Source organism: Thermobia domestica, chromosome 11 (genome assembly GCF_964235325.1).
Source record: "Thermobia domestica chromosome 11, izTheDome1.hap1.1, whole genome shotgun sequence".
Lineage (NCBI taxonomy): Eukaryota > Metazoa > Arthropoda > Insecta > Zygentoma > Lepismatidae > Thermobia > Thermobia domestica.
In genome coordinates, this window is record NC_137464.1 from 69,577,587 (window position 1) to 69,599,947 (window position 22,361).

Consider the following 22,361-nt stretch of genomic DNA (forward strand, 5'->3'; position numbering starts at 1 on the left):
TGTGAACATGAACAAACATGTTTATTTCGACATTCTCAGTGACCACGTGTTACCATTTCTCCAACATCATAATGAATATGCAGTGGACACTCCCTTTTCCCAAGGTACCGGTAACTACTACACTCACATCGGTCAAAGCGTTTGCGAAGGGTCTGAGAACCATTTATGTGGGACGAAAAATCCCAAGATTTAAACCCAACTGCCAATCTGTGGGGCTATTTGAAGCAGTGGTTAAAACGCAGTAAATGGATTTTACGTACTTCTGATATTAAATAAGTTCATAAATGAACGGGGAGACCAGCTTTCCGTCTATTGTGCTTACATATGTGTATGTGGTACAGGTGCAAAATACAACATATCAAAAGTGCTAAAACAATGCGCTCATACTGTACAGCAATAAGATTTTTTTTTTTTTTTTTTTTAATTTAAGGCATCTCAAATAGAAATACTACGTTTTATCCGTTAAAATTTAGTTTCTGATTTCCTGTTTGGCAATTACCATCTTAATTACCAACACACACACACACACACACACACACACATATATATATATATATATATATACACTACCCCCGAAAAGTTTCCGAACAGACACGAAATAAAGAAATTTTCAAAATGTAACATAAGAATGCATTATAATTTGCTCACAAATAAAAGGTGAAACAGTTAAGAATCCGACGGGAGAAAAGGTCTTGGCCTGTCGTTGATGAATTAAGAAAAATAAACTTAAATATCGCGCCGCTCTGGTGGTGCATTACGTACGCGTGCGATACAAAATGGCCATTACACTGCAAATCGAAGGTCGAACACACATAAATGCCTCATAGGTGTCTCTTAAGCTGCTCTGTATATTTCTCTCTCAGATCTCACTGTTGGGAGTTGTCTACTGCACGCTAGTTGTTGTGTGTGTGTGTTGAAGCGAAGTGTAAAGTGTTCCCTATTAGTCAGCATAATGCCCCGTACGAAAAGGGAATTGGGCGTTGAAACGAGAGCAAAAATAGTTACTTTACGTGAAGAAGGCTATACAATACGGGAAATAGCCGCAAAAGTGAAAATACCCCATACTACAGTGCATGGTATATTAAAACGATTTGCTGAAACAGGGGAAAATGGGGAAAGTCGCTCTCGAGCAAGATTTGGAAGGCCTAGAGCTACTATTGCAAGGGAGCACAAGTACATTAAAGTGACAAGCAAACGCGACAGGTTGAAAACAGTGCGCCAAATACAAGCTGAAGTGAACGAAACTCGCGAAAACCCGATCAGCTATGAAACTGTCCGGACGCGGTTAGTTAATGCGGGACTAAACGGTCGTGTAGCAACTAGGAAACCGCTCTTGCGCCCTCAAAATAAAAAGAAGAGATGGCTGTGGGCAAGGAAATTTGCAAGCTGGGGGCAGAGCAGTGGAACAAGTGCTTATTTACTGACGAATCAAAGTTTGAGCTCTTCAGTCATAGACGCAGGGTTTTCGTGCGTCGCTCCAAGGGCGAAAGGCTGCTTCCGTCGTGTATTTTGCCAACGGTAAAGCACGGGGTTGGTTCTGTGATGGTGTGGGGTTTCTTTGGTAACAATCAAGTGGGGGATTTATTGCAAATACAGGGTACAATGCAGAAAGAACAGTACCATCAGATTTATATCAGACACGCAGTGCCATCTGGGAAGAGCCTCATTGGTAATGGGTTCATCATGCAACAAGACAATGACCCAAAACACATATCCCGACTTTGTAGAAGGTATTTGTCAGCAAAAGAGCAACAGGGAGATCTCAAGAATATGGTGTGGCCTCCACAATCACCGGATTGTAATTCACTTGAGTTACTGTGGGATAAGCTTAATAGGGCAGTTCGAAAGATGCGCCCTCTAGCAAGAAACACTTATTTGAGTGTCTTCGGAAAGCCTGGATAGCAATCACGCTTGAAACTCTACAGAAACTGATACGGCGAATGCCCAAAGTCTGTAAAGCTGTCATGACAGCACATGGAGGCTACTTTGATGAATCAAAGATTTAAATTTTTGACAAAACAATGGTCCATTTCTGTTAAATTTCTGTATATTCCTCTCAAATACGTATTGTAGGTTCCAGATAAAATTAAATTCCATTGATATGTCTTTGTTTCTTCTCGAATACACGTAAAGTGTACATAAACCTACTTTGTACGGAAACTTTTCGGGGGTAGTGTATATATATATATATATATATATATATATATGTGTGTGTGTGTGTGTGTGTATGTGGAGAGAGAGAGTGAGTGTGAGAGAGTATAGTTAGAAGTTAATCGTATTTCCAAACGGTTCATGCTAAGATATACAAGAATATGTACGCTAATAACTACAGTAGGTTAAACAGCACTCTGAAGAAGCGAATGCTACTTGTGACTTATTGTTTTATTGATACTCTAACGAATATATATGTGAATGTTACCATCAGGATTATGTTGTGCATAGTTTTGTAGCAGGGGGTGCTCTTAACCTATGTCCAGAACCTCTACTTTTACGCTCTCTTCACAGTGACGTCACCAGCGAGGAGCTTGAACGTGTCGTCTGCTTGGTGCGCGATGATTTTCTTGTAAGAACACAAAGAATTCTGTATTTAATTTGGGTTTCTGCTGTGTTGAATTGTGTTGCTTTCTTTTCTAGTGGCAAATGTTTGTGGACACATCTTTCTATTTGACGTTTTTGAGTACGTGGACGAATATTATTTCATAGAGGAAAAGACAATATCTCGGAAGATTTCTTTACGTGGGCTTGGCTGTACAGACATGCAGTATTGCAAGATAGTGTGGTGAACTTCAGTACGTGTGTACATATTTATTTTTACGTGTATTTGTGTGTTTCTTTTAGTGTGATATAGTGATTTATTTGTTTGTTTGTGTGTGTTAATAAAAATGCCTTCTTGTGCTGTAGCAACGTGCAGGAATCATAATAAAAAAACAAAAGGTACAGGTATTGTGTATCACAATTTCCCTAAGGACTCTGTTCTTGTTAAACAGTGGGTCCACGCATGTACAAGAAAAGATAAAATAAACTTTAAAAACGCGACTGTTTGTAGTGTGCATTTCTTAGAAGAACATTATTTGCGAGATCTGAAATCTGAACTTCTAGGCTTACCACCAAAGAAAATTCTGAAACCAAATGCAGTTCCCTCAGTCCACCTAGGCATTCAAAGTCCAGTTCCTGCACAACATGAAACAAATTATGTTGAAGTTTGTCTTTCATCTCCAAGTATTCCACATGATAGAACAATAAGATATGAATCGCGAGAAGTCAGAAAACGGGCTCAGAAAAACTTGTCTACACTTTCTCCGAAAAAAAGAAAATTGGATAAGGAAACAGAAACAGAATTTAGAGATAGTATTGAAATGGAACAACTTAAAATAAAATTAATAACTATAGAACAGTCGAACACAAATCTTAAAATGCAAATTATTAGTCTTAAAGCGAAAATGCTGTGTTGCGTTGTACCATAAATAAGAAGAGTAAAGAAATCAAATCTCTGAGAAAAACTCTTAATGATAAAGTGAAACATGGTGTTAACCAAATTACAGGAAATATTTTCACTCCTACGCAAATAGACTATCTTGTAAGTAAAAAGAAAAGAGCGCGTTGGAATAAAGATGACGTAAGTAAAGCTCTGACGATACGCGCTTTATCAAAAAAATGCTATCTATATATCCGAAACACAATGAATTTTCCACTTCCGGGGCTATCCACTTTGAGAAAGTGGGTGTCCCATTCATTTGATTGTAGCCCTGGAATTTTGAATGATGTATTAGAGTTAATGCGCCATCAAGTGCAACAATTCAATGATAAAGATTTACTGTGTGTGTTAAGTTTTGATGAAATGAACATAGATTCACGCATTTGCTACTATCAAAAATATGATAGAGTGTTGGGCCCTTATAGCCAAGTATTAGTTTCTATGTTACGTGGATTATGTAAAAACTTTAAACAGCCTATATACTATGATTTTGATGTTAAAATGACAGGGACATTATTATTGAAAATCATTTCAGCGATTCATGAGGCTGGTTTTAAAGTAGTTGCCGTTGTTTCGGACATGGGGGGGGGGGGGGGGAGGAACGCGAGAGTCTGGAGAGATCTCAAAGTAGATCATAACAATCCGTGTTTTCCTAATCCCTGTGAGTCCGATAGTAAAGTTTGGGTTTTCGCTGATATTCCTCATTTGCTGAAGCTACTACGCAATCACTTTTTGGACAATGGCTTTACATTACCAAGCGGGAAAAAAATAGATAGGAATGTTGTAGAGCGTCTGCTGGCGTTAGATGATGGAGAAATAAAAATATGCCCTAAATTAAATACTCATCTTTTGACCGTATCAGGAAGAGAACGACAACGTGTTCACCTTGCATGTGAGCTCTTTTCGAATCACGTTGCACAGGCCATCGCATACCTACTGCCCGAAGAAAAGGAAACATCTGATTTTTTTTCAATTGGTCAATGACACATTTGACATTAAATTCAAGGGTGCCACATAATGAAATGCAACCTATAGCAAGTGCATTTGGATTGCATGCCACAGCACAAGAAAGTGTGCTACTGAAGTTTCGTTCTATCTGCGAAGAAATGAGAGTAGGCAATGCAAAACATCTTCTTCCCTTCCAACGTGGGTTTTTGATGAGTATACGATCTATTCTGGGATGTTTCTCTGACATAAAAATGAAATATGACATAAAATATTTATTAACTGCAAAGTTCAACCAGGATTGTCTCGAAAATCTTTTTTCTCAGATAAGAGCACTCGGACGAACATATGATAATCCGTTGCCCGTGGAGTTCATAAGCCGCCTGAGACTTTTAATTATGAGCAGGAATATATGCGACCTTCCTTTAAGCTCTGTGACACCTGTTGCAATGGAGAACAAAGAGGAAAATTACTTTACTTCCCATCTTTTTACGGGGCTCACTCCAGATATACAGCAAGCTGTATCTGCAATTGAAAGTGATGCTGTAGCACATGAAATAATTCTTCAGGATATGTCCAGAGAGAATAATTCTGCCTCATCGGAATCAGAGTGTTCTGGAGAAGGTCTCCGTTACTTAGCAGGATACATTGCTCATCGTTGTTACTCACTGGACTCATCACTTGGACAACCCACAAGAGAGACGTTGAACGACCAAATGCTGAAGGTTGGATTGAAAAATTATCAAGAGGTGGATTATTTGTTCCTTCAGAAAATTGGTTATTTACTGTTCGGGAGTTTGAAGAATTTTTCGCCGGTTTTCATGGGAATAAAATTGATCAGAAAAATGGAGTGATTAAGACTTTCTGTAAGGTTTTATGTGAAAAGTACTCCCATTTGCATCCGACCATAATAAAAACATATGTTCGCACAAGAACATTTATTCGCATAAGACATTTAAATGTACAAGCCAAAGCCAACAGAACAATGAAGTATCAGCAGAAGAAGGCGCGGATGTGGGTAGCATCGTCGATTTCAAAGTAAAATAAAGTAAGTTTATTTCTCTTATTCATTTTCATAAATTTCTATGTATGCATGAAGTTCATGATTTAAAATGTTATTTTTCGGTATTTTTTCTGCTTATTGGTTCTCTGTAGATATGAATTTGAGTTGGAAATCAGAGTAAAATTCTGGGAATTAAATTTATACAAGAGGATAGAAAAACTTCGAGGCGAGACGAAAAAACTTTTTCCGAAAATCGAGTCGCTACAAGAGGAGAAAACCTTATTTGTCGTCTAGTCTCAATTCGTGAGTAACACTAGCTAACATATAAAGTATTTAGATATAAACCAATTTCCGGACTGTATACTATTATTGTTACGAAATGCAATCATAGCGTCAACAATGTGTACATCAAACATAACCTGTGGTGGATAATAATCGGCATGACGTTTAACACGAATGGGTTTCGTTTTATCATTCAAGTGAATACAACGATTGTTAATTTTCCATAATATAAATTGCATTAAGAAGATATTCTATTTATTTTTGGCTTATTTATTTATTTATTTATTTATTTATTTATTCGTAGTTTGTGTATAGGAGAATGTTGGGAAAGCGAAAATGTTATGCATAAAGAAAGAAAAAAAGACATATTCTGCCTGCTTCGTACATTTCTATATCTACTTGCTTCTTCTCGCTGGTGACGTCACGCAAAACGAGGAGCGAACCGTCAGCGCTTATAGCTCAACCTTTCCTTCTACTAACCTTGGTTTTGTAGTACTAATCATCTGTTGCAGTTTAATCTTGTCTATATGTATTCTTTCCGTTATTAAAGATTAATTGATTTCACTACAAGATAAAACACTTTAATTTTCTTAGGAGTGGCAACATTGTTAAGTTTCTTGATACTAGGTAAAAAGTTCAGGTTTATTCTACAATAGCTGACTGAAGCACTGATATTGACATGCATTTCGAAGTAAATATACTGGAAATATATAATAGACCACATTCACCTAACAAACTAGAATATTATAGTTCTTGTATCTAAATTATTTAGATAAATACATATATACACAGAAGGGTCCAAAATATGTACTCACTGTTAGTAATTAAATAATTTCTAAACAAAAAGACCTACACTCATTAATCTAATGCGTAGTGTAGTGTGAGGTATTAAATTTGTCGAGGTAGACGGAGCTGACAATTCATGCCGCGCATGCGGGAGTGGCTGGTGGTGGAACGAGCCAATTATATTAGCCAGTGCAGAAGAAAGTCGAGTAGCAAAAATGGCTGAGGTTCGCTAATCATTTATTGAACGCGAGATTGTACTGAAATGGTACTGGAAGTACGAGAACATTCACGAGGTACAATGATATTGGCACAGAAAGTTTGGAATACCTCCACCAACATGTCGAATATTTCCCCACATTCGCGATAAATTCGATGCCGACGGAACAGTTAAAGATATGCACAAGGAAAAATCCGGCCGAGCACGAACAGCTACAAGTCCGGTGTCCAGTGTTGCTACATTTCACTCGACCACCGTTAAAATCAGTATCCCAGGGAGTGCGCGAAAGTGGGAAATGAAAAAGAAATAAAATCTTTGAGCTTTACGTCTCACGATTACACCGGCTAGCCTAAAGAAGACTGTGATTATGAGAATTGAAAATGGTGGAATGAAGACAGCGGGAAGAAACGGGAGAACCCTGAGGAAACCCACGCACACACTGTTTGTCCACAACAAAGTTCACTTGGCGCGAGCTGGGATCGAATCAGGGACCCCATGCACCAGAGGTGAACACTACCACTGAGCCATCTGTGCGAAAGTGGGGTGAGCCGATCAAGCGTAAGATGCTTTGAAGAGGACAAAACGGAAAGTGAACATTCAAAAATTGCTATACTCGATGAATGACAATGACCGAGATGAAAGGATGGAGTACTATGAATAGTTTCAGCAAATGGTTAGCGAGGAAGTGGAATTTGTAGAAAATTTATGTGGACTGACGAGGAGCAAATCGAACTTAATGATACTGTGAACCGCCACAACTGTGTCTACTAGACTTCTAAAAACTCTCACGCTCACGTGGGCAAGGTAGTGAATCAACCGGGAATTACTGTATAGTTTGATCTTTCATTTGTGTCTTCATCTTTGAGGATACCGTAACTGGTGAGTCTTGAATCTTGATATGCTGCAGACAAGAATTTTGCTTACCATTCAAAACCTGTATAGTGATGAACTTTTTTGCATGCAACAAGACGGAGCCCCACCTCACAACCATCAAGATGTAATGTTGTATCTCGATAAAACTCTACCCTGACCGTGGGTTGGTCAGAGAGATTCTGTTGAGTACCCACCTTAGTCTCCTGATTTGACACCTCTGTGGACCGTCAACAATGGTGTGTATCGACACAAGAAAAAGCAACAATTGTACAGGATGTTGCAAAATAACTGTTAAAACTCATGAGAAGTGATTCTTGAAACTGACACAAGAAAAGATGTTCTCTTAAACTTTCGTCAATCGAACATAATTTCGGACCTACAGGGTGCCGAAAGCATGGGCAAATGAATTTCGGACGCCAATATTGCGAAAAATATCCAACTCACAGAGCGCAGGTAAAAAAAATGAACATAAGAAGTCTTGCCTGTTCTATTGAAATATGAATGTGGCAGGATCGTATAACGCACGCGTAAGGGATTTTCCCCAAAGGAACATAGGGATTCCCGGATAATCTACCAATGAAAGCTTGGTCTAAATGGATATGAATGGATACAAAATGGTGGACTCTTGCATTCCCTTGTGTGTGCTTGCATAATCGACAGGACGGCTATGACGTTTTAAGTATTGTAAATTTGTAGTTGAATGGTCTAGAAAAAAATCTGTAGTGTCGGTAGACCACAACACATGATACAGGCTGATTCACAAGTGGAAACACAGAATGAAAGCTGCCCAGAAATGTATTCTAGTAAACGCAAGTTTGAAGTGACGGAAATGTAAGGAGTAAACTCAATAACATGAAAGGCATTGCCAATTCGTCCCAGGTAAATATCGGGATGTTACCTTACCTGGAAGCCGTGAGTACCTACTCTACATTGGGAAGGGAAGTAAAATGTTAGTAGATACAAATTATTGCTTTTGTGACAGGTCACAATCCTATCCAGATTACAATTCTTGAGGTCTTACAAGTGCTTTGTTTAATTTGTTGTTCTGTCTGTCGTCCTGCTGTGTCCTGTGTCCACCTGCTAAATTATTTTAAACTATTCCCGTAGCCCAGGAATGATGACAACCCGGTTGTATTAGAATCTCAGAAACGACCAACACGTGATGTGAACAAACTAAACAAAACATAAGACATGATTATTCCGTTCCATAGTCTTACTTGTAACCAAATGGTCCCGGGTTCGATTGCCGGTTGGACACAAGTGGATCGGATCCACGTGAAACTGGAGAAAGTCATTAGCATCTCATGCAAGGCAATTGCAAACCATCATAGCTGCACCTTACCCAAGAATTTTCGAATCAAAGACCTGCTTTCGTGCAGAACACCGTATCAGCACGCTAGTGATTGCCGAGGGAAGTCATTCTACTAACAACTGAAGGGAGAAAACCCACCTGTACTGCTGGGCCCATACGACTAAACGGCAGCGTGGTGTGCAATTGCTACCATGAAGGGACCGACCTCAAAGGCGAAAACATAATCAGAATAATGCAGAACTACATCCGAAAATGACACTATAAAATCAGAGTAGTCCGAGAACGCTTGCAACGATGTGCTACAGATAGCGTCACTAAAGGTGCGAGAAGTGTATATCTGTAACGTATTAGAATTGGTGGAGACACCTAAAGACTGTTGTTAATCGACCGTTGACCGTACTGTAAGTTCGTCAGTTTGCTGCTTTGAGTGCAGTCTGGCTTGTGTATGTTGTTGAATTGCGCCAAGGAGTATTCTACCTTGAGCACGTACTCCATTGTTCCTTTTCGGTTTGTACCAACTTCTGCGTGTGACATTAAGTGGATGCTACGCAAAGTGGTCATAATCTGTTCCTGGGAAGTACAGTTTGCCCCAGTTTTATCAGTTCTCGACCACAATAATGGCGAACTACTCTACCCACAAGCTTCCCCATATGCATCTCGTTTATGGGAACGCATACAGAAACAGAGAAACAGCCTGGAAGCACGGTGTTTATATCTGAAATAGTTTCCAAACAGGCGACTACCAGCACATACACTCTTTGCATGACGTGATGTTCGACTGCGTGAAACTGACTCGCTACTACCCCGTAAGTGGGATTGTGGTAGACCTCGCACGGTGCGCACTATGCAATTTGAAGAGGCGTTGGACGCGGTACGGGACGATCCTGGCACTAGCACACGTGCTATTGCTCATTCGACACAAACCCACCATATTATGTTCCGCGTTCTGCAAGATGAGTGTTTGTATCCGTACAAATTACAGAAGGTACAGCACATACTACCTACGTACTTTCCTCAGCACATGGATTTCTGCCAATGGTATGTGCAACAAACACGTGTCAGTCCAGATTTTTCAGCAAGAAAGTTGTGGAGCAACGAGTGCATGTATATTAGAGACGGCTTGTTCAACAGCCACAACAGCCACGTCTGGGATATGGACAGTCCCAACGCAATCCTTGTGCGCCAACAACATAAGTTCGCCAACATCAACATAAGTTTGCAGTTTTAAATGTGTGGTGTGGCATAGTAGTGACCATTTGATAGGCACGCCCTTCTTTGACTACTATTTTGAATGGTGGCCTGGACTTTTGGAAAACGTGCCACTCGCAGATAGACAATGTATCTAGTATCAACATGACGGTGCCGCCGCACATTTCGACCGAGAAACCAGGGATATATTCAACGATATTTTCAGCGGCCACTGAATTGGCAGGGGTGAACCTCGTCCGTGGCCACCGCGCGCCATTTTTGTGTGTGTGTGTGGGGGGGGGGGGGGGGGATGAAAATGCTCGTGTATGACAACTACGTGGAAAGTGCGGAGGATCCCGTTGCTCGTATCACTGCCGCTGCTGGAACCATCTGTAACATGCCACATGGATTTGCGCCTACCAGACAAGATGTGCTTCGCAGATATCAATTTCGTATTGAAGTCAATCGTGGACATTTTTAACACTGAGTATCCCAGTGTTTGTACACCTTTCGCAGCACTGCATAGTGTATTTTAGTGCACGGTACTCCTAGTGCAAATCCTGGAGCTTGCTGTTAATTGATTTCCAGGTACAGCGGTTTGCGCTTCTCAGAGGCATTTCTTCCAGATCTTCTATGCCTGGAAAAGATACTTGCTATCGTGAATGTTTTCTCTACTTTCTTCGTCTTCATTTCTTTGCGGATTAGACCCTTACATTGGAACGCGCTCTTGTACAGCCTGATAACACGTGTGTTTGACTTGTTATTCCTACTGCAACGTAGTCTGTACACAATCGGAGAATTACGACGTTGTTTTCCCTGTTCTTCCTGTCGTTTGTTTTCCTTCGGAAAGGTGTTTCCAAACTGGTGTAACATGTGACATTTTTGTTTCTTCTTCGTTCTGAACTGTGCACCGTGTGCAACATACAAATTTGCGGAGTTGTTTTTCTTATTTTGAGTGCGTGCTATTATCTTCGAGTAAGTGAGACGTGATAAAAGTTTGTTACTTTCAAGGCGAATCAACAATTGAAGCATGTATGACAGAAACATTCAGAGAGATATTTTCCTATGCTTTGAGTGTGGGTCAATGTCACAGAAGGCATGGGACATGGATACAATTGTGTTACTTTACGTTGTACAATCCGCGGCAAAAAACCTGCAACATGAAGATGTAAGTTTTTTGTTAAACTACGCCTAAAAGCACAGGGAATGAACATAATGTCTAAGTGGAACGAATCACGCCAGGATAAACCTCGGCCTCCTCCCGTGCACACTTATTTTGGAGCAAAAGACTTCGTCATTTCACAATAAACTTATATGCTCATGTTGCAGGTTTTTTGCCGCGAATTGTACCAGAAATGTGGTCTATGTGTAACGGAAGAATTTGCAGTTACTTTCCTATGTTTCGCGTGTGGAACGGTGTCACGCAGAAGTGGGAGATGCTGACATTCCTCGTCATTGTTCTTGGCTACAGTTCGAGCTCGACATTACGTGATCACAATAGTGAATTTCCTTTCTTTTCCATAAGGAGATTCCTCACTGTCCTTGTGAGTCCCCTTGAGCAATTGCAACTGGGCCTCCGTTGTTGCACCATTCTCGGTATGCAACATTGCATCGGTTTGCGATAACAGTACTGGCGAGTTGGCAATGCCTTTCATGTTATTGATGCTACTCTTTACATTTCCGTCGCTTCGAACTCACGTTTACTAGAGTACATTTCTGGGAAGTTTTCATTCCGTGTTTTCACACCTGTGAATTACAATATTTCCTGTGTTGTTCTCTACTGACACTGCAAATGTCTTCCTGAACCATTCGAATACAAATTTACTACACTTAATACTCAGAACGTAACTGTTGGCTATCATTCGTACCTGGCGATTATGCAAGCACACAGAACAGGCATGCAAGTGCCCGCCATTTTGTATTTGTTTAAGATACCGACTTAATACACACGAATTATTGTTACCAGGTGGAAACTCTATCTATTCATATCCATTTAGACCAAGTTTTCATTGTCAAATTATCCGGGAATCCCTTACGCGTGCATTATAAGGTTCTCCCACTTGCATATTTCAATAGAGCAGGTATGACTTCTTATGTTCATTTTTTTAGCCGCGCTCTGTATGTTTCCGCAATATTGGTATCCGAAATCATCTCCCGTGAGTTTTAACAGTTATTTTGCAACATCCTATATATTTATATATATATATATATATGCTAAAAAGGAGGATTGGCTAGAAAAATAGGAATAAAGAAGTTATGAATTACAAATTAAAAATATTCTGGATTAACAATTAATGCTAGTTTTAAAAAATCAAAAATCCTTGAACTTAAAGAACTAATCCTAGATACTCAGGTTACTTTTTTTTACCTTGTGTTGTATGATAACACTTTAAGTGCTAATAATGCTAATATTTAGCATTATTTAAGTGCTAAATAATGTGCTAAGATTGGAGTCTTTTAAAAGTACATTTTCTATGTTTCTTATTGACTTGATATTAATTTTCTTCGTGAAATTTCTCTAAAATGTACCAAAAGTAGTTACATAAAATACTGACTTGTAGAAAAATCCAGGCTTCTGGTTAAATCATTTGCTTTTCTCAGGCCAGTATCACTGAGGCTATTTTATCCTTCATTATTACTCTTCGTTGAAGTTGTTTAGTTATGAGTTATGTAAGCCGCCGTTACTTTAAACACTGTTATACGCGACAAGAACCAAGCGCTGCATACGAATCCTTAGTGATAACTGTTTTAATGTACCATACGATTGAAAATTAATGATGCAAAATGAAAGACTTCTAGTTCGAGTACTGAAAACGCTGAGCTTTCAATCACAGGAGAAAATGAAAGTACAAGATCATAAGTTTTACTTTTTATCTGTGTGAAGTAATGTAACTACGTACCCGTGGCAGCGCTAGTGGCTCAGTTTCTTAAGATGCTGACATGACATCTACAGAAAACAAGTTGCGTGTTGGAAGCTGCTGGTACAAGGTTTCTAGTACGAGTGTAACGACAGTCACATCACGATCGCCAGATCTAATGCCAGCGATTTTTTTTTTTTTTTTTTTTTTTTTTTTTTTTTTTTTTTTTTTTAAAGCACGTCCAATATACGATGCAACTGCCTCCTACGCTACTAAACCTTTACAAGCTAAGGCAATGCACTTACGATAGTGTGTTAATGATTCCCTTATATATATACTGCAATGTGTATAAGCAGAAGGTGAGTAGTGTCACCAATAGCATCACTTGAAGTGCAAATGTTCTGAAAGGAATACTTTACTGTGCGGATTGTTTGTATTGAGAAAAAAACAAAAGAAGCGACTACTCCTCTTAACGAACGATTTTCAGGAGAACAGGTGATGGATATTTTGAAGAATTTTTGTTGCATATGAGATTGGCCATTTTAGAGCAGTTTTACTGCATATGAGACTTATCTGTCACAAAAGTGATACCTACTTACAAACACCAAACAGCTCTCAATAACGACACAATGGACCATCCATATATTAATCTTACTCCCACAAAAGTTATGTTGACTGCCGATAACTACGTATGATCCATATGAACTGATAACGATTAAAAAGAAATAGTAAAGAAAGCGTGTGGCACTTTTTTCTTCCAAGTAACAAATAATCATAAGAGCAATATATTAAAGAAACAAAAACTTACCGCTCAACGAAGTTGAACTCTCTTGCCGAACAGCATAATTCGCAGATGGTGGCCAGTAAGTTTTCTTCGGTACAGGCACCCACGAAGTTCTATCTCCATCCTTCCTGTGCGACAGTTCCAGAATAAACTTTCCATCTGAAAGAAGTATATTCAATAAATATGAATAACAAACATTCCAAGCATACACATTAACTAACGTCCGCACACATAACTAGAGCGGTTGCAAATACAAACACAGCAAATGGCCAGATCGTAAAATCTTGTTGTAATTGTGGCAATCAAACGAGAAACTGAGCGCTCACCTCTGATACGAGGGGATCCCTGGTTCCATTCTAGGCCACGCAACTTTATGATGTGTTCATACTTGCTCATACTCATTGTCTTACTTTCATTAATTATCCGTCTCCTTTACCCTAAAAGGCATAATCGTGAGACGTAAAAACTAGAAATTTAACTTCATTTCCAGTTTAAACAAAACTGTAGCTAACAAACTTTTTCATATCACTTGCGCAATTATAAATGAAAAAGTGGATTCATTAGATTGATTTCTTCTTAGCGCACACGCACACACACACACACACACACACATACAGCTTGGGGAATACAGTGTTTCGTTATAACGAAGCTCTCAATATTTATTTCAACAATTTATATACAAAAATGAAAGTGACTATGTTTATGACTTCGTACCGCTTGAACCAGCCAACCGATCTCGATCAAATTTTCAACATAGACGTGATTCGGGCCTGGGATGGTTTTTATCATTTCACTTTGAAGGTGCAACTTGGGGGAGGGGCAGGTATATAAAAATGATCGAAAATGACTGATATGCCGTTTAAAACCAAATTCAGCCCCGCAACTTGAGGCAGGGGAGAGATATAAAAATGATCGAAATGAGCTATATTAGTGTCGAATCCATAGTTTTCGGGGTTGCTGAGATGAACAGTGACACTTTTGATGCCGTTTAAATCCAAAGTCAGCCTTCATTAGTACTCCTAAGGGGGAATGGTGACGCGTAAAAATAATTGAAAATGACCGATATTAGTGTCGAATTCATAGTTTTGGGGTCCCTAAGTTGATTGGTTACAGTTTTAGTGCCCTTTATGTCCAAAATGAAACGTACTTTTCCCCCTGCGAACGGGTATTCTGCTAGTAGAAGCATAAATAATTAAGATTTTCGTTTGCCCAGGGAGCCATCAATCAGATTACACAAATGTTACAGCATGCTAGTTTAAGTTGCCTATACACAACACAGGGCTCCCAAGGTAAAGATAGATACGTGAGAGTTATATTTGGTTCACGAGGGCTCGAGCTTAAAACCAGAATAGTTAAATTTTACTATGAATTCACCTATTTGTATTCCTTAATACAGAACAAACTTTCCAATATTTCGGTTATACGAGGGCTGCTATATATATTTCTGGCCTAATAATGAAAATACGAATATTTATCAACGAAAATGGTTTTATTGTTTTTCAAAATATTCTCCATCAAGATTTATACACTTTTGCATGCGCTCAAACCAATTTTCGAAGCACTTTTTCCACTCCGATTGAGACACCTCCAAAACATGGTTTTTGAATGCTTCAACAGCATTTTCTGGCGACGAAAATCGTTGACCACGCATTTTTTTCTTGATGTGTGGGAATAAAAAGAAGTCATTGGGTGCCAAGTCAGGGCTGTACGGCGGATGACCCATCACTTCGACGTTTTGGCCGGTCAAAAATGCGCTGGTTTGAGCCGATGTGTGAGAGCTCGCATTGTCATGGTGCACAATGATTCGTCTTCTCTTGTTCATTTTTCGAATTTCTCCGAAGACTTCAGGCAAACAAATGGTGGTGTACCACTCAGAATTGACCGTCCTACGTTGCTCAAGCGGAACAGTCGCCACATGACCAGTTATGCCGAAGAAACAGGCGACCATTTGCTTCGAAGTGCTTCTTCCACGAACAACTTTCGTTGGATTTGGCTCGTCTTGGAAGACCCACACGGTCGATTGCTGTTTTGTTTCGGGCTCATACGCATAGATCCATGATTCGTCACCTGTGACGATCTTATAAACGTCTTTTGAAGCACCGCGATCGTATTTTTTCAGCATTTCTTTACACCAATCCACACGAGCTTTCTTTTGAGCGATTGTCAAATTGTGCGGGATCCAACGAGAACAAACCTTTTTTACGGCCAGGTGTTCATGCAATATCGAATGTATGCTGGTGGAAGAAATGCCTAGGCATGCCTCTATCTCACGGTAAGTCACATGACGGTCTTGCATTATCAGTTCACGTACGGCATCGATGTTTTCTGGCACAACGGCTGTTTTTGGACGACCTTCACGGAATTCGTCTTTGAGCGAGCGTCGGCCACGATTGAATTCGTTGTACCAGTTTTTCACAGTGCTATAGGATGGTGCTTCGTCGCCATACAAAGATTTAAGTTCATCGATGCACTCTTGTCGTGATAATCCACGTCGAAAGTTGTGAAAAATGATCGCACGAAAATGTTCACGAGTTAATTCCATTTTTTTGCCAAGTTGATTTCTTCAAGTACCTGTAAAAGAAAAAAAAATTGTCGTAAGTCAAAAAGTTCTGAGTACATTTATGCTACAAAATGTCAAACTTTCCAATGGAAATGTCAGATTGCACCTGGCAACACTTAGTGTTGCCTAGGCCAGAAATATATATAGCAACCCTCGTATACACGCGTAACCTTTAACGAGAATTCATGAGGCTTAATATATTGAGATCTTTACATGCTTATTGTGTTACCATCAGTGGACATTTTAAATTCATGTACAAAGTAACGTGTTTTTCTACATAAAGCTGGCTTCCTCTAAACTGATGATATGTATAGAGTGCACTTCCACAAACTTCACAGATCATCTTATTTCTTTCACTAATTGATTTGAGAAGATGGAAAACTACATCAAGATTAGTGAAGGAAATAATAATAAATCTGCATACGCTTCAGAAGTAGAAATAACAGCTCCAATAGTAAAATTTGCGGAAGAAGCTGGTAAATAACAAATGAAAAACAGAAAATGGAACTCAATAGTTCCATCTCCAGATGAAAAATGCATAACTGAAATGTTAATTGAAATACATGGGAACATCATTGATTGGTTTGTTATTCGATGACAGTTCAAATCACATGCTGCAAACTGAACACTAGGGATGTTCCAGATTTCAGAATAATTCGGAATTAAAAATATACTCATTCCGGAATCCCGATATTACAGAATTACGGAATCTGGGAACCTTAGCCCAAAATTTCGGAATGCGCAACGACGGTACGTTGGTCTGTTATATCGAATTCTCGGAATGATGGTGTTTCGGAATCGTGGCCAGTCAAATGCATAACTAAGCAATTTTGGAGTTCAGAATTTTAGAATTTCTTAATCTCATAACTACAAAATTTCAGAATCTTGAATCTTCAAGTAATATAGTAACGAGACAGATATCAGTATTGACAAGAATCACCCTGCTATGATGAAACTTATCAGTTTTTATCCATTGTTAGTGGCAGCAATAGATATTTTGCTCTGTCCTTCTACATAATCAAAATGTTGGAACCAGTGATGAGTTCACAGTGAAATTCCTTCTGGGACATATCTCCGACCTAAGAGATTACTACTTTTACTCCTTGTATATGGCAATTCCCTCGGGGGTAATTGACATCCTGGATTACAGTTAGGTGGGCAATTAGTGCAATACGAATATGTATGATGTATGTATATGTATGATTTCTTACCCGCCTGAGTTTTTTTTTTTTTTTTTTTTAATGAAAAACAAGAAACTGAGGGTTAGGGTTGGCTCGTTTAAACCAGCCGGTTTTTCAAAAAAAGTTCGTAAAAGTGTAACTATTCGTAACATCTTGATGAACACATATTTGTGGGTTATCACGTTTCACTCCCATATATTATTCGTACTACATTCAGACCTAAATTCCCCATTCTTTACTCAAAGAGATTATATTACAAAAGCAACTTTTTTTAATATAACTTTATCGATGTTTCTTTTGTGATTTTTTTTATAGTTTGTTATTATTGTTATGCAACAAAAGGAAAATTCTAAACATTGTTTCGTTTTAATAATGTTTACTATTGATAAAATACATCGAAATGCCGTACTTTTTTGGGGAGGGGGGGTCATACAAAACCCACTGGTGGTATTGAAATAACAAGAATCTTTGGTAACTATTTACGTATAAATGGGTCAGAGCCAAAGTGGACTCAAATAATTCTTATCTTTATTCATTTTTCTTACTGATCTGCAAAGTAAGCCGTTATATTTCTTTAACTTGGACTAATAAAAGTCGTAGTGAACTGACTTGGAGTTCTTCTGTTCTCTGTGGTACTTTAAAATATTGTCCATGTGTAATTCTGTATAATGGTTCTACTTGTACAATTGTTTATCTTTTTGTCCTTCTGTCCTAATGACTCTTGACGATTATATTAACAAATATGTAAGGATCAGTGAACGTATTTTTATCAGGAGTCCTTCATGAGTGAGTCGGCAGACGTATCGCAGTTGAGGCCAATTAGTCCCGGTTTCGAGTTCAAATGGAGGACAATTCCTCTTGGATGTAAGTCGAGAAGCGATTTGGATTCCGCTTTAAGCTTATGCGATCCCTTCCAGCATAACCCGGTTGTTGCATACTAACACCAAGGCGAAAGAAGCTTATTTCTGTCCATATGTGATATAAATACATAAGCAAATTATTTAAACCAAAAAAAAAACCTGGTTCTTTGGTTTTTTCAATAAAAACCATGGTTTTTGCCAACCCTGCTGAGAGCTAACGTGAAGGAATAGACTGAGAATTATGCTTACGGACACCATATACAGTAACGGAGCATTTATTAGCTTTGTCCTGATTTTGTATTAAAAAGTATTTTCACTTTGTTTGAATGAAATAAGGGCAATGATCGCTTCAGATTCTACATTTCAGAAAAAGAAGGCTATAATGGAAAACTCTGGAAAACCTCAATCAGGATGACAGGCGGGTTGTGAACCCAGGACCTCCCAATGCTAAATCAACAATGTACCAATTGAAAAAATAACTCCGCTCCCCCCATATTATGTATATATATAAAATTATACAAATGACATCCTCAAAAATTTCAGTGGAACCAGCGCTGCACTCCTTCCCTCATAACATTATTCTAGCTATGCTACTGAGCGAAAGCAACTGACAACGAGACAATACAAAAACAATGTACAGAGACTGGAGTAAGCAATATTTTTCTTCCTTTCTGGGCTGCTCGACTTTGAGGTCAACTCATTATTTTATGTCTTTGTGAAAGTTTGATGTTTTGGTGCTCATTAATCACGCTCCCGCTTTTCCACATTTTTCAACATTTTAATCCTAAATTTTATCTACTTAATTGTTTGGCACTTAGAAAATACTACTTAGCAGGCTTTCCAACACTAATGAAAAATATATAGGAAACCACGACGAAAAAATATAAGAGGTTTCGTGAAGCTGTGAAAAAAAGGAACATCTCAATCATCCAATAGGTAGAAATAATAATAATAATAAGTCACATGGAAATTACACCAATTATTATATGAACATGCATTCTACTCTAAATATAACTAAAAGGGTAATTACCTCGCAGCAAAATTTTATAAAAGTTTCTTAGTGTTTTCCTACGTAGCTCACCAGTACTAAGCAACGACCATAAGGAAGTGTAAAAAGGATCTGAATCTGAAAATCAGTGTTTGTAAGTGTACGTCTCTCAGAAATTGTTTAATCCTTCTGTAACGATTATTTTCATGGCATGCTTTCTCTTGTGCTGGCAGATTCTCCAGAAAGTACTTACAGCCCTTTACAGCCCTGGAAGTTGTTCCGCGATGCGTTTGCACACATGAGACAAAGTTAACTATCGGCTTGGAACAAGACGCAGAAAGAAATGCTCTTCTAAATCCAATATTGACTGGACAAGAGCATAGTCCTCTCGTCGAGCCGCAAGACATTCTGAACCACTGAAATACATCCACACAAAAATCATCAATACCCACGATAACGATTTTACTCCATCATGAAACGCATTAGAAACTGTGTGCAAAGTCCAAGAATCAATATACAGAAGCTTTGGTAATCCTTGATCTTGGCACCAAACATTTAACATTTACCGAAGAGACACGTTTACATTAGGTCCATCATTTTCCAGCATGAGGAACTTGTCATGAGGCAGTTTCTGTGTGTTAATTAATGGTTTTCGCATTAGCTTGAAAAGATCTGAAGATGTAGCGTGCCCCAAAAATGCACTGTCCAGGTAATGAGTAACAATCGAATTGGTTGAAGAAGAAAAATATCCAATATGAATATCAAACTCTTTATCAGTTGCTGCGTTTGCTGTTTCATCTACAGCAAAACTGAAGAACTTACCAGAAGTTTTGACATTGTATTACAATTTTTCATGTAAATAGGGGCCAAGTCTATGCGATATTGTGTATGACAACTTAGTCTTATGAAGCTGAAAATCCTTATTTTCACAAGTGGAAATAGCAATGCCACAAAAATATAGGAGGTTTTGTTAAAATATAGGAAATATAGGAGCATTGGAAAGCTTGTACTTAGTGAAACAGTTTGAGTTGTCGATGTGTTTCTTATCCTGACGGAATAAGTCTTCAATTCAATTATGGTTTTATGGATTGGGTTACGAACTTAGCAACAGCAAAGACCTTCTCAAAAACATGGTTAGTTTACTAAGTAGCATTAAATGTTCTCTAGAAAATTACACAAAGAAATTATTATATCCTTTCATTTCTGATCTACATTGAAAAAGTGGGAATAGGGCTGATGAGCACCTAAGGGTCGAACACTTCAGCCAAAAGTTGTTAAGAAGACGCTAATGTCAGATTGTTTTATACAAATAATCTCGATGGGACTGCGCTTATTGCAAAACGCAAGTAGATGTAGCCTGCTTTTGCACTACCACATAGAACCAATATACGCTCGATTGCATATTTACATTTGTATACTCAATGTCGACACAAAGCTACCTCGTGGCTGTATAGGATACGACTCTACTCTACCACTTAGCCATCTTGTCTCCTCTATTACACCAATTAACGACAAGTTGCATTATTTATTTTGAGGCTTTTAATGTGATTCATTACATGACTGAGTTGGAAACTGTATGCAAATTAAAAATTGAAGAAACAGTTACAAGGAAAGTATACAGTAAGTATGTACAGATGGTGATCAGAAAAAAGGAAACACCTGTAGTTGGCAACACGTCAGATGTATGGTCTGGCAGTGGTGTCGTGGCGCCCGCAGCGCCGGACCGCTGGTGGTGGTGTGTTAGGTCGGTCTCCATACTACGTCAGGCGCAGTCAGGGTTTGCCCAAGTGGGCCCAGCCGGGTTTTTTCGGGTTGGACCCACCTGGGTTTTTGAGCTTTTTGTTAGTATATTGTTGGTACAACTAAGTGATTACATTGAAAGTAAATTTTATCAGATTTTGGACTTTCCTGGGCAAATTAGATTCTTTCACATTAAGATATACAACAACATAAGACTTTTGTAAACTTCTGAATGCACTGTATGAATTAAAAAAATAATTTTAAAAATCTTTAGCTTGAGGTAATTATAGAACAAATTAATGTATAGATTATGCTTATAGCCTGTTTGAAGTAAGATATGCAATTTTATATTTTAGAAAGTACTTTCCGTGAAAAGTGTGCTCGCTGACTCGGCGACGCCGAGGGACGTTATCCCTCATCGGGTTTAAGGCCATAGGTGCCGGTACTACCAGTAAATATGTAGTGCATTAGTAAAACTATTAGTATTATTGTTTTATTACCTTTGATGGTAACACAAGTATTCTTCAGTAAAATTTGGCTTTCCAACAACAACAGTTTAGTTCAATTATTTGTTGCTACTCTTCAAATAAGCATTCTGCAGAATCAACACCAGCAATAGCGTAAAAATTCTTGTCAAATTTAAAAAGCTTAATGCTCGGAGTTCCGAAGATTACGTAACTCTTACTATTTTAAATGCTGAATTCAAACTTCCTTGCTAGTGGAAGTTTCGATGTACACCAAGGAAAAGCTGCATTTTCGAAAAAAAGAAAAAAAAACGTCGCGAAAGAAGTGTTCGGGAAATTCCCGCAATTCAACGCACAAAGCGTCGCAACTGAATAATTCAACAATAACACTATTTATTTTACGCTGGAAGATATTGAATTTCATTTAAGACATTTTGAAACATTTAATTTATAAAATATGAATTATGTCTGTGTTAATTGATTTAAATTAATTTTCTGGAAAGAGCCGTCTTGCAACAAGTGCTCAGGAAATTCCCGTAATTAAACGCATAAAGTATCGGAAGTGAACTCCAACCAGTGGCGGCGGTTAGACGTTAAAAGTGAAGGGGGGGGGGGGGGGGCAAGACATGATCTGAATATTTGATATCAATGTTAGTTTTCCTGGTTGCATGTTGCCTGGACACTTTGACGAAAGGTTGTATAACTATTAGGATACTGTCTTTTTCAGTTATACCGTATATCTTGTTTCATATTTTACTAAGTAAATTGACAAGAGCAACGCGAGTAGATACTAGCGCTTTGTACTCTTAAACAACGAAGGTGTAAGAAGACATTTGGTTCCTTGC

At 38.5% G+C, this 22,361-nt stretch overlaps 1 protein-coding gene across 3 annotated transcripts in view; it reads right to left on the bottom strand.

Moving 5' to 3' along the window:
* H (transcriptional corepressor hairless) overlaps positions 1-22,361 on the bottom strand; it is a 54,580-nt gene that overhangs the window by 25,463 nt on the left and 6,756 nt on the right. For all 3 annotated transcript variants that reach the window (XM_081730558.1, XM_081730560.1, XM_081730559.1), the window contains one exon: positions 13,748-13,882. In XM_081730558.1, coding sequence (XP_081586684.1) covers positions 13,748-13,882 — 135 coding nt within the window. The remainder of the gene's footprint in view (positions 1-13,747; positions 13,883-22,361) is intronic.